Raw genomic sequence first — 13,970 nt, 5'->3', positions numbered from 1 at the left:
ATTGTGTGTAGACTTTACTTTTTCTTTTTCCCCTCGTCCTGTCCAGCAGCTAAAGCAAACAATATTATATGACTGAGAGCCTTTTAGTGGCAAAACAGTTTGTGCTCCTGCAACAGGGGCCGCATGGTGGAGGATGGATGGATGGATGGATGGATGGATGGATGGATGGATGGATGGATGGATGGATGGATGGATGGATGGATGGATGGATGGATGGATGGATGGATGGATGGATGGATGGACTGACTCTTGATGTAACTCTCATCCTGAGTGATATGGGAGGAGTCCTCCATATCGTGAGGTCATCTCGTGTTGGTTTGAAAGGGGGCAGGTCTAACTAATATGTACTCGATCTGACAGTTTGGCAGAGCGGTTGATGCAGAGTAATTAGAGGGGCCTTGCTGGCCGATACTGAAAAACAGAGCTTTTACAGCTGGTTTGTTCCATTAATAGAATATTCTGAGATTGAGGAGAATCCCACCAATGTGTCTGTATCGGCTCAATGCTCAATGCTTGAGCAGCTTTTCCAGGGTTCTGGATTGTAAAAATAGTGGATGGGTGTGATCATGAAAACCAACATAGTTTTTGACAAGTCTTTGTAGTGAAGTTGGAGATGGAGTTTCCCCAAACCTCCACCCAGTAAGTTAAATAAGGTAAAACCAGTGAATTATAAAGAATGTAAAGTGATTTCTGATCTTTGTCCAGGATCGAGGTGCTTCTGGATTGTTTGTTTTGGATGTTTTATATTTTATAAGTTTGGTACTTTGCCAGTCTAATAAAAACATGCATACATCTTATACATTTCACCTGGATCCCTACACTGAAGAGCACCAGAGGAACACTTTTCTCTCCACCCAAGCAGCACTCCTGCAATTTGCTTTTTGTTTTATGTTTTATTTGAGGTTTCCAGCAAATTGTGTCATCAGTTATTTCCCAAAGAAATTTGTTTTGATTCACCCTCTTTATATCTACACCTTCTTTCAGCACCGTTATCTGATCATTTAGTTTATAATTTCTCAAAATCAGGATTTTTATTTTACAGAGATTTAATACTCATTTATTTGTGTAAAAGCATAATTACATTTTCTTTAGCTCTGAGGTGATTAAGTCCAAAAGTTGCTGTAAATCCTCACCTGTTCCTAAAATGTTTGTGTCATCAGCAAATAATACAGATGTCACCAGCTCAGATACTTTACTAATGTCATTGATGTACATTATAAAGAGTTTAGGTCCCAACACTGACCCCGGGGTTAAAGTTCACACACTATCCATAGTCCTTCAGAGTCCCACGTTCATAAACTGCTTCCTCTTCTCCAAATAACTTTTCAGCCAAATCAACAAGCAAAATTACTTATATTTCAGTTTCATTTAAAGGTCGTAGAAATGTTTAGATGTTTTACTCTGTCTTACTGTATTGTTCAACTTTTCTTTTTCTTTGAAAGATTTTTTTCGAACAACAGAAGAGAGAAGGAGATGAGACGTTTCTGGCATGAAATCAATCTACAAAATCACATGCTCTGTGTGTGTGTGTGTGTGTGTGTGTGTGTGTGTGTGTGTGTGTGTGTGTGTGTGTGTGTGTGTGTGTGTGTGTGTGTGTGTGTGTGTGTGTGCGTGTGTGTGTGTGTGTGTTTTCTAATAAATGCATTCTCATAACTGCCACGCTAATTCTTTGGTTTAGCCATCATTAGACTTCATATACTTCATTGCTGATTTTGTTTTGTTTTTGATAACTGATGCCCATAGAGTTTAATAGTTTAAGAGTTTAATTTAACTGTATGCCAAAGAAAGTGTTTTCTCACCCTGGCATTGTTGTCCATCTCCAGTGAAACCAGTGGTACATTCACAGGTGAACTGGAGACCCTCGCCAGGTCTGCACACGGCACTGATGTCACAGCCATGATGACCAGTGAAACACGGATTCTGCTCCAGGAGGCCTGACAGGAGATGGAAAAAGAATTCAGACAAGCAGTCTGTCTGAACGGACAATTAAAGTCCACACTCAGGGTACTGCTCAGCTGTTCTTATGTTCTCTACCGGGAGGTTCAAGTCAGAATAAATACTGACGAGCTGTGAAAGACAGTAAATTCATATTAAATACAAAGCCCATGTGTCCCACACTCATGTTGAAAGGTTTTTTTTCCTTTGATGTTTATTTTTGGACAATCTGAAATATTTATGAGGAAAATACCTTATTAATGGTGCCGTATGTCAAACTGACTCGCTGCACCATCTGGTGGCATATTGCAGTATTACATGGCTGGTTGGGCTCTGGCTAGCTTATTAGCTTACTAACTTTCTCAGCAACATGCTAATAGCTAATGTTTTTAGGCTGTTTTTGTCTTCATCAGTTATTTAGCGCCCTGATGTCCACGGCCCGGCGCACACCACAGCAAAACATCTGCCCTCAAACGATGACGCTCTCAGAATGTCATCAGTTTTACTGGTAAAGAAGTTTGATCAATGTTAGAAGATACTAATATAATATCAGACTAATGACAGGGCTGCAGTCACCTGATTACCATTGGGCTTCATTTGAAGTTTACCCCCCCCCCCCCCCCCCCCCCACCCCCACCCCCACCCCCACACACACACACACACACACATTACAAATAGTTAAAATCCAGCACCACTTGAGGACATGGTTAAAACAGCCTCCTCCCCGTGGCGTTGGCCTGAAGCTCTTCAATATTCTCCCTTCTGTGCTCAGTGAGCTCTGCTCAGTGGTTAGTTTCCATCCTGAAACCTGTATCCTCAGGACCACATGACACAATGGTGATTTGGAGAAGCCGTTTTATTGTCCCTATGAATGTTCTCCTATAAATGTTCCCTTGTTCCCATTATGCAGTTTCTCGTCATACGTGATCCAGATGTTCTACTTGTTGCCAACAAATCCCGCTGAGTGTTGTTTGCTTATGTGACTGAGAAACCCCTGAGTGCCTTTATCAACAACCCCCACCTGCACTCTTACCCTCTCCCTTTGTCAGGATCTTCTACAACACAACTGGAAGGTTTTATTTTCCCGTCACTGGGTGGGATCATTCTTTCAGAACCGCAGCCTGAATCACGAAGCACAAAGTTAAAGACCTGAAAGAACCAAACTGCTTTTGGCCTTTTTATTTGCTGTCAGAAGTCAATCAGACGAGTTATAACGTCCTTCAGGTCTGAAGCTAACCTAAAGGTTTGGGATGAGTCCGCTGACCTCCACCCCCTGCCTCCACTCTCACAGCACAGGAACAACAGCCAGGCTCAGATTTCTGTTTATCTTCCTCTGATGTCCCACTGCAAACACAGCTGAGGCATTGAACGGCTGGAGGTATGCACTAGTGCATTCCTTCAAATAATAACACCCATAACACTACTCAGGACCGCACTATCAGCTCGTCTGTCATCTTGACTGACGGGGACTCCACAGAAGACCCGCCCTCTGTAATCTGATCCATCAAAAACACAAGAACTACTCCACTTCTCTGACGGTGTTAAAGAAACCAGTCACCCAAAATACACACACGCACGCACGCACGCACGCACGCACGCACGCACGCACGCACGCACGCACGCACGCACGCACGCACGCACGCACGCACGCACGCACGCACGCACGCACGCACGCACGCACGCACGCACGCACGCACGCACGCACGCACACACACACACACACACACACACACACACACACACACACACACACACACACACACACACACACACACACACACACACACACACACACACACACACACACACACACACACACACACACACACAAAACCCGGTTTGTCCCAGATTGGTGAAGAACTGATCATCTTAACACTCCAGATGCTGAAGCTGAAATGGTTCTTTTCAATCTTCTCAATTTCTAACGGGGATAAAATGTGGGCTCATTATATTGTCTTCATAGTATTTCATTCATAGTATTTTGTAGTCTTAGACGTGGTGTTCATACTCACTGTGAATGGAGCCGATCTTGTTGCTCGTAGCGTATCGGATCAGGTGGTTTCCAGCATCAAACATCACAAAGATCTGGTCGACACTGAGCTGCTGGGTGGACGGTGCCATGCTGGTGTCATCGTGAGAGCAGCCCTGGAAAGTGATGGTTTGACGCCACTGGTAGCTTTTATTCTCAAGGTTCCCATCAGGAGTGGTGACGGTGTATTCTCGGTTGGAAGAGGACGTGATCACTGGGAGGAGGGGAGAACATCCACTTTCAGACAGACACGATAGACCCGTTGTTTCAGTATTATCAATTGTAAATGAAGCTTCTTCAACTTGAACAAACAGGTGCAATAATACAAAAGCCTCAAGGAAAGTCAAAAGCAGCACATGTACACAGAAGTCAAAATGCCAGAATATTTTAAAATAATAAACTTCTGAAGACAAAATAAAAAGTCACTCAACAATCTCTAAATTCATAAAAACACTTGTTGATTTGTTCGTAGTATTTCCCCATTGTTATTGTGTCACGCTGATTATAACGTCAACATTTTGATAAATGTGTCTTCATTCATAGATGTTAATGTTAACATTAGAAATAACAAACTCCCCTTTGTACAAAGAGCAGGAAGGAGGTGGGATCCTAAAAACACTCTGATTCTTCTCTTTTGGGTACAAGTCACAGAATAAATCAATGCGATCTATTGAAGCTGCCAGGTCAGGGACGTCTGTCCCATACCCAGCCAAAACCTCTTAATGAACTCTCTCTTGTAGCAGGAGGATGTGTTCTCTTCCAGGGGCTTACTACATCTCGGCCATCGTCTGTTAACCAGTGATACAGGGAGAGTCAGTGTTCTGCCAATGGGGCATTAAAACTGAAGACTACAAGAAAATAAGAAGCTGTTGTTGATAAGTTGTGGCCACAGAATCTTTCCCAGAGTTCTGCTTTTCCAACCTGTTTGACTTTCTGACTCATCGTCTCCCATATTGTGTCTCAGATTTCTTTGCCATAACGCTCCAAAATGTTTGGTAACTTCTGGTGAACCCGACCACGTCTGAACACTACTGTCCCCCGGGGTTGTACTTACAGTTTGGGCTGTGGTGGTAGATCTCCTTGTAGGAGTGAATCTGGACAGACGATCCCGGTACGATGTGAGGCAGATGCCCGTGGAGCTCAGTGTTCACCACCAGGTGGTCGTGTTCGTTGATCCCTTCAAACTGTTGCTTGATGGTGAGACGCTCATTACCGGGTTGGAAGGTGACCTCAGCCTGCCGGGAAAACACCCCACCTGAAACAGCCAGAGTGTGAAAAGGTGTCGTCTGTGCACCAGGCCGAGGATTTGCAAATGCAAAGTATCTAAAAGTAGGATTATCTGCTGACATATCCACTTGCAAAGGTACTTTGAGGCGCTAAGATTGCAAACCAATGAGATTCTGAACTGAGGATGCAAACAAGTAGGAAGAAGGTGAAACATTCAACCGTCAATGGAACCAGAATCAGTTACAAGTTACGGTTACAATTTTATGTGAAAGGCTGTTCGACTTCCATGTCTAAGTGCAACCCTTTAAAGTGTCATTAAACTTCATGATTTTATATATACAGTATATATATATATATAATAGCTCAGTGGCGCTTGGTGATCAATTTCTTAGGTTGGCTCTTCATTATTACTTAATTTCAGCCAATGTTACCTTCATTTAAATACAGAGCGTTTATAAACCACATGACAACAATTTTGCCTTTTTTAGATTGAGAGACGCCCCCTAGTGGTGAAACCTCTAGTTATTTTAAACATCTAGTGAGCAGAGACACTTATTAAGACTCTTTTATTAACATACTAGTAAACAAATACAAGCAGAAGCTTCATTAATCTCTTTTAGAAAATGAATATTTTGTTGCTGGTTTACTGGAAATGACAGTTAGTCTGAGTTTAGTGAAACTAAAAGTTTATCAGGTTTATTTTCAAACAACACATCAATTCAAACCTCAAAAAAAGAAGTGCAAAATAAACTGCTTTTTTTAAGCTCTTCGATTTTCAGTCATTAATAACTAAGATCATATCTAAAGATTTATAAACATTAACAAACCTGGACACATTTGCAAAATTCTGAACACATTTCTGTTTGTGTGAATCTAGAAATCACTACCATAGAGAAAGGTGAACCTGACCTGCAGCTTTTCAGCCAAATTTCTCCTTTCAAACACTGAATTAGAAGAGAAGTGACAGAGTTAATAATCAAACTGAATAATAATAATAATAATAATAATAATAATAACTAATAATCCGAGACTCACTGTTTGTTGTCTTCGTCTCAACATCTGGTAGAAACACCAGAACCAACCAGAAGTGACTTTCAGCCAATCACTGAGCTCTGCGCTCTTTAAAAGTTGCCCCAAGTCTCGGACATGAAAAGACCCTTATTGATTCAATTGTGATAAAACAGTCATTGGTAAGATCGCTCCTAAGCCCCGCCTCCCTGAGGCGGAGTTCAAGTCGCCCCAAGCTCGTCATGCACACACTGCTAGAGAGAGAAATCAAGAAATCCTCTCTTTTTTAGAAGATTATCTGTACAAAATGAAGCAGATACACTCAGGACCCATTGTTAGTTTGTTAGCAGGAACATATTTCAACAGAATTACAGTTTATTAATATATTTTGTCAAAATAAATCTCCTTCAAGATCCCAGGGAGGGCGGCACCCTGGCGCCCTCTATTGGCCAGCCACCACGCGCACACACACACACACACACACACACACACACACACACACACACACACACACACACACACACACACACACACACACACACACACACACACACACACACACACACACACACACACACACACACACACACACACACACACACACACGCTATGTGAACCTCACCAATGAGACTGAAGCCGTTCTGGTAGCCTGGCTGTTCCAGGGCGAAGGCCCAGCCCATGACTCCCCCAAGCGAGGACAGAGGCTGCAGGGAGGGGCCCACACTGTCGGGGACGCTGCTGATGGCTACATAGGCTCGTCCATCGTTGGTCACAACGTAGGAGTGCAAATCGTTGTTATGTAGCTCCACTGGTGATCCCGAGTTCCCTACAAAAACTCTGCCGTTGACTTTCCCGTTCATCCTTTGGGGTTTACCTGGAAAACACAGTTATTAAATCACAACAGTTCTTTAGAGTCGGTGCTTAGGAAACCTTCATATGACCTAAACTTCTACTTCCGGCGCCGACCCGAGTGGTAGCCCTTCAGCAGCTCTCCGTGATTCTTTTGGTTTTTTCTACATTTTTAGCGGACTTTACGTATTTTACGTACGTCTTACGCAACCTGTTACTCTTATGCTATATCCTATGGATCTGGATTACAACATGACTAAACCTTGTTTATTCAAGGAGCCAACTTCACAGACTGAAGGCAATGGCCCATGCCAGTATGGTCCCGTATATTCCGGACGATGTAAGGAGGCCGTTCCACGGCTGCAAAGCCGGCGCTATGCTAAGGGCTAAGCGGCTAGTGAGGTAGTGGCGTTACAAGCCTGCGGTGCCTTCAATGATGGACTTCAATGGACACCAGGAGGAACAGACAAATTGACCTGCTGGATGCAAATGTTAAAGATCCATACAGCGCCTCCCCACTGCCTGCACCGAGGAAAGCAGACCACAATCTTATCCTGCTGCAACCGCACTACATTCCGAGAGTGAGGACGCTACCCAAAACAACTCACTCATTCAGGAAGTGGTGTCCTGAGGCAGAGCAGGCTCTGAGAGACTGCTCTGAAACAACGGACTGGGATGTACTGCAGGACTGCAAGGACTCAGAGGCGGCTGGTAGCTGCACCACGGACTACGTCAACTTCTGCATGGACACTGCGGTTCCAGTAAGAACTGGACTAACCTTAACCCGAACAAGCCCTGGATCACAACTGACATCAAGGCCTTGTGAAGCAGAAGAAGAAGAACCTTTAAAGGAGCAGGAGCTCCAGCACAGAAGGAGCTCCTGGTCCGGCTCAGAGAGGTGAAGGAGCAGTACAGTAAGAAGCTGGAGCAGAAGTTTCAGAATAAAAGCATGAAAGCGGTGTAATATGGAATGAACATGACTACCGGCTGCAGCTCGAGGAGGGGAGGAGAGAGCAAAGCTCCTAAACAACGTCTTTAACAGGTCTGACCTCCTTCACTCACTCTCGCACCAGACGACTCCCCCCCCCCTCTCCACCCCCACCCCTGCCAATGCCTGCACAGAGGGGATCGCTCCCCCACCAAAGATCAACGGCAGCCCAGAGCAGAGGACGCTACATCCCAACAAGGCGGCAGGTCCCGATAGAGTGTCTGACTGCTGAAGGCCTGTGCGATGGAGCTGGGAGACCCTCAGAGACCCAGCACATCTTCAACCTCAGCCTGGAGCAAGGGAGGATCCCTCAGCTGTGGAAAACCTCCTGCATCATCCCAGTGCCGAAGAAACCACGACCTGAAGAGCTGAACCACTACGGATCAGTCGCTCTGACATCACATGTGATGAAGACCATTGAGAGGCTGCAGCTACACCCTCTGAGACCACATGTCCATCATTCCCTCCACCCTCTGCAGTTTGCCTACCAGGTGAAGGTGGAAGTGGAGGATCCCATCATCTACATGCTGCATCGATCCCCCTCCCACCTCAACGGGGGCAGTGGTGCTGTGAGAATCACATTCTTGGACTTCTCCAGCACTTCTAACACCATCCAGCCCCCGAACCTGGGACACAAACTAAAAGAGATGGGTCTAAACACATGCCTGGTGGTCTGGATACCGGACCGCCTGGTGGTGTGGAAACTGGACCGCCTGGTGGTCTGGATACCGGACTGCCTAGTGGTCTGGATACCAGACCGCCTGGTGGTCTGGATACCGGACCGCCTGGTGGCCTGGATTCCGGACCGCCTGGTGGCCTGGATTCCGGACCGCCTGGTGGCCTGGATTCCGGACCGCCTGGTGGCCTGGATAGCGGACCGGCTGGTGGTCTGGATACCGGACCGCCTGGTGGTGTGGAAACTAGACCGCCTGGATACCGGACCGCCTGGCAGGCAGACCTCAGTATGTACAACTGGGGGACTGCAGGCCTGACACCGTGGTCAGCAGCACCGGAGCCCTGCAGGGGACTCTGCTATTTCCGGTCCTGTTCGCCCTTTACACATTGGACTTTAAATATAACCAGGAGTCCTGCCACATGCAGACGTTTGTGGACAATACTGTGATCGTGGGGCGTATAAGTGGTGGACGGGAGGAGGAGTACAGGAAAGTGATTGGGGACTTCGTAACATGGTGCGACTCCAACCTTGTTGTTTTATAGCAAACATAAAAAAGTTTCCTGATTTCTGCTCCTCAACACCACCAAGACCAAAGAAAAGGTGGTGGACTTCAGGAGATCAAGGCCACAACCGGCGCCTGTCACCATTAAGGGGACAGTGTGGATTTTGTAAAGACCAGGACAACCACTGCATCCACTGTCCAGTACCATCCAGGCAAAGGAGCAGCTTCAGTGACAGGCGGCTGTCGTTGTCCTGCTTCACTGAGGAAATCTTTCCTCCCTCCTGCCAGCGGCTCTTGGATCCATTAACTGAAACTATCGACGTGCAGCTTTCCAGCTATAAAAAGTTTTCCTGAGAAACTTACAGTTCGGATTTTTTTAACAAGCGCCTCAACGCATCACTCACAGCATCATGAGCGCAACATCCCTATCAATCACGTTGTCACAGAGTTTAACACAAAAGCTGCCTGAACAAGATACCGACGGGAGAACAACACTGCAGATCCGCCACACGGAGCAGGTCGGCGAGGAAGTTGGAGTTAATTGGTGGATTCGACCCAGACACAGTTAACCTGCTGAGAGCAGCTCCCTAAAGCTCCGGCATCATTAAAACTTTAACAAAACGTCATCAACACACAGAGGACGCCTCTTTCCCATCTGTGTGAGGGAGGCAACATGCTACAAGCTCATTTTTGTCCAAACTATCCGTCTTTAGAGCAACAGAAACAACTTTGTTCTCTATGAGCAGCCGGCTGTGTGACAGAGTGCAGGGACCGTCTGCAAATTACAAACTGCTGCAAAAGCAAAGACAGAATCTACAAAAATACTTAACATGACGGGTATTCACTGCAGTGTTAAAGTCACTGCAGCCTTCACTTGATCAAACTACAGTACATGGTTTGATAGTATTTATATGGTTTGCAGTATTTGTCTTCGCTGTAGCGGTTTTGCAGTTTACAGACGGCCCCTGTACATTTGTGTAGGCTGCATGTGGAGGTGAAACTATTCCTGTTAATGCTGTAAATCCACGCCTTGCCAACTGTTGTCTAACTCCTGTATTTCCATATGGAGATGTATCATACATTGTGTATGTATTTTCCTTTTATGTGATTTTGTGTTTGTGTGAGAGAGGGAGTTTATTTGTATGAGGTGGCTCTTTGTAGTCCCACCATATTGTTTGTGGCTCTTGTTCCCTGACTGGTTGGCCACCCCTGAGCTAGACACTATTGTATATATCTCCTTCTTAATCATCTTGTAATCCTTTGTTCTGTTATGTGCTGATGCTGTGGAAACTGTGAATTTCCCCATGGGGATGAAAAAAGTATCTATCTATCTGTACATCCATCCTTCAATCCATCCATCTATCTAAACATGTATTCACAGTCAAAACAGCACTAACAAAATATATGAATGCGTAGCATGCGGCCCAATCACAGCTCTTGGTGTCTGGCTCAGTTTGAAATAAAATAACAGAAGAAATGATTTTATAACTTCTGGCTCAAAGCTTTTTAGTATAAATATATCCAGAGCTATCACCATAGAGGCAAATCTTTTTCCTTTAAAAAATGTAATTAGGGACTTTTTTTAAGTCTCGTGAGAAAAGTTTGGACATGTCTGCATTAGAGGACACAAATAACAACAACCTGTGTTATACAGTTTCATTGCTTATATCTGGGTTTACACTTAACAAATGAGTCAACTTTAGATGTTGGTTCATATAACACACGCACGCACGCACGCACGCACACACACACGCGCGCGCACACACACACACACCCCCACACACACCCCCCCACACACACCCCCCCACACACACACACACACACACACACACACACACACACACACACCCCCACACACACACACACACACACACACACACACACACACACACACACACACACACACACACACACACACACACACACACACACACACACACAGGTATGGTTTTTAAAACTGGTTCTTACCTTCTGCAACACAGTCCTTCCCGTTACCGTAGTAACCTGGTCTACAGTGGCAGCAGTATCCGTCACTGTAATCTCTGCAGTCAGCAAACGCTGAACATTTGTGCCTGTTGTGTGCACACGTCTCCAGATTGTATGCAAACACTGTGAATAATAACCAAAAAACACAAAAGCATCCATTAAACATGGTTTCTGGAAAGTGTGGGGAAGAACCATTCCTACATTACCATTCACATCCAGATCTTCATCCTCCTCCACCACAACAATGTGTGGATGCTGGGGATGCAGGTGTGGAGGCCCGGGTTGGACAGGTTGAGGGTCGCTGTACTGAGGCTCGATCTGGTCAGGATGAGAGATTCTGGATTTACTGGGTTGACGGATGGTGTATCTTGGTTTCATGGTTTCATAGATTGGGTCAGTGTTCTCGGTTTGGTCTGGGTATCTTTGGTGAACAGTCTCTGGGCTGCTGGATGTTGGTGCTGCAGTCTGTGATTTGGGGTATTCTTCGCCTATGTCCTCAGGTTCTTCATAATCCCACTGTTTGTCTTCCGGTTCATTGTATTCTGGTGACATGGTCTCAGATTCTGGGGGGGTGGTTTGGTATTCATTGAGAACCTCCGTTGGGGTGCCGTTTTCGTTTTCTGGCACTGCTTTAGTGGTTTCTCTGTGAGGTTCAGGAGTTGCTGAGCTCGTCTCCTGTGGTCCATCTATTTGCCTGGGCAACATTGTGACAGGAGGTTCAGTTTCCTCCTCATCCTCAGGCGAAGTCGTGACCATTCCTGGTGTGATGGCGATGAAGAACGGTGAACTACCAATCTCGTACACCCAGACTCCATTTTTAGCTGAGTTTGTCTTTCTGAATTGGAACAGAAAATAATCAAAATCATTGCCAGGATCAGCTTGAAAAAAGGTGTAGTTTGGAAACATTTCTTAAACTAGCTTTACTTTTCTTTTAATAGAACAAAGAAAACATAACATTGACTCTCTGCCTCTACCTTGGGGTCAGGGTGGACTACCTGGGTTCGCAGTACGGGGATTAATCTGCTCTGGAAGTTCAGCTTTCTTTCTATTCAACTGTAAAGTAACCCCCTCCCTCAGAACCCTCCCTGCCTTACCTCACCTTATATTACTCCACAATAGGGAACAGTGGGGCGGTGCCTAGGTGGGGGGTCCGGGCTACTTAACTGCGGTCTGGGTCCTCCCCCGACTTTGCACCACCCACAATTTTAACCACACTTAGTCACGCAGGGTCTTGAGGGGGTAAGCCGCTTTCGGGGTTCTGCCGCTTGTCAGCGGTAGAACGCCCGGGCCCCGCTACCCCCCAATTTTAAACCGCACCATAGACACACACATTGCATCCACCTCTTCAAAACACAAAGACACACCCTTACATACATCCAACACACATATAGGGCAGGGGAAGGGCGGGAGACGTGGCTCCCCCCAGCACCTCCCGCTGGGGTCCCGCCCCGGGCCCCGTCACCGCGCCCCAGCCCCCCCTCGTGGGGGGGCTGGGGCGCGGTGCTCCTTCTCCATTTGCTGTTGGATTGGTGGAGGTTAGGACACCGCGGTGGCCGGGTGGGGGCCCGGCCGGCGGCCTGGGGGGGCGAGAGTCATCACTGTGGGTGTCTGTGGGGGGTGGGTCAGGGGTTGGGTATTTCAATTAAAACCGGGGGGGAGGATCATGCGGCGGGTGGGATATGAGGCTCCTGGGGGTGTAGAGTTGACTGTCCTCCGACCGGGGCCTGCGCCGGCCTTCGCTTTCCTGGGTCTGGGGGCGGGGCTGGTCCGGGGCGCGGCGGCTGGGGCCGTCTCTGCCTTGCCGGGTTGGGGGGGGGCGGTGGGTGGGCCTGTTCCCGGGGGTGCGGCGGGACTCGCCGCCGGGGTTGGGGGGGCTCTCGACCCGCTCGGCCCGGGGGCCCTGCTCCGGCTTTTTCTCGGCTTGGCGGCTTGGGTCGGGGCCTGGGGCCCTGTGCCCTTTATCCTTCTCTTGTGGGCCCCTCTTGCTGGGGGGGATTCCTCTCTGCATTCTCCGTCGGGTGCTTTTTGGGCGGGGACGTGGCTCTCTGGGGTGGTTCGCTGGGGTCTCCCCGGGCCTGGGGGGCTTCCGTCGGACCCCGGGGTGTCGCCACGGGTCCCCCCACAGCAGTTCCGGTCACACCCAGTGGACAAACCACACACACACACACACACACACACACACACACACACACACACACACACACACACACACACACACACACACACACACACACACACACACACACACACACACACACACACACACACACTTCCACTCCTCACGAAAGGTGCTTCTGAAGTTGCTTGTTCTCTCTCATCATTTGCTCAAACTTTAAAAATCATGTTCCTCTTTTGTTGTTGCTTCTTTGTTAATTCATGTTCCTGCTTCACGTTACTGTCTAGATAGAGCTGCTCAGGCTGGTTAATCTAAGAAATCATTTTACTGTCTAGATAGAGCTGCTCAGGCTGGTTAATCTAAGAAATCATGTTACTGTCTAGATAGAGCTGCTCAGGCTGGTTAATCTAAGAAATCATTTTACTGTCTAGATAGAGCTGCTCAGGCTGGTTAATCTAGGAAATCCTCTTACTGTCTAGATAGAGCAGCTCAGGCTGGTTTAATCCAAAAACAGTTGGAAAATATTTGGATCAGTGTGATAACTGCAAATAATATATGTAGCACAACAAGGATATTGTATGTTATCCCCCTCCCCCCATCCCCCCTCCTCCCTCAACCTTTTTCTCTCTTTTTTCTTCTCTCTCTCTTTGAGCG

General features: G+C 46.9%; 1 protein-coding gene across 1 annotated transcript in view; it reads right to left on the bottom strand.

The window, feature by feature from the left end:
* The window catches only part of LOC308109695 (nidogen-1-like), a 65,386-nt gene that overhangs the window by 33,744 nt on the left and 17,672 nt on the right, over positions 1 to 13,970 (bottom strand). The window contains exons 4-9 of the mRNA XM_080463457.1: positions 11,407 to 12,035; positions 11,183 to 11,323; positions 6,822 to 7,073; positions 5,019 to 5,219; positions 3,948 to 4,178; positions 1,800 to 1,934 (exon numbers count right to left, since the gene is read on the bottom strand). Coding sequence (XP_080319583.1) covers positions 1,800 to 1,934; positions 3,948 to 4,178; positions 5,019 to 5,219; positions 6,822 to 7,073; positions 11,183 to 11,323; positions 11,407 to 12,035 — 1,589 coding nt within the window. The remainder of the gene's footprint in view (positions 1 to 1,799; positions 1,935 to 3,947; positions 4,179 to 5,018; positions 5,220 to 6,821; positions 7,074 to 11,182; positions 11,324 to 11,406; positions 12,036 to 13,970) is intronic.

The sequence above is a fragment of the Lipophrys pholis genome (genome assembly GCF_963383615.2).
Source record: "Lipophrys pholis genome assembly, chromosome: 5".
In the NCBI taxonomy this organism is placed as follows: domain Eukaryota; kingdom Metazoa; phylum Chordata; class Actinopteri; order Blenniiformes; family Blenniidae; genus Lipophrys; species Lipophrys pholis.
This window is presented reverse-complemented; position numbering and strand designations above follow the sequence as displayed.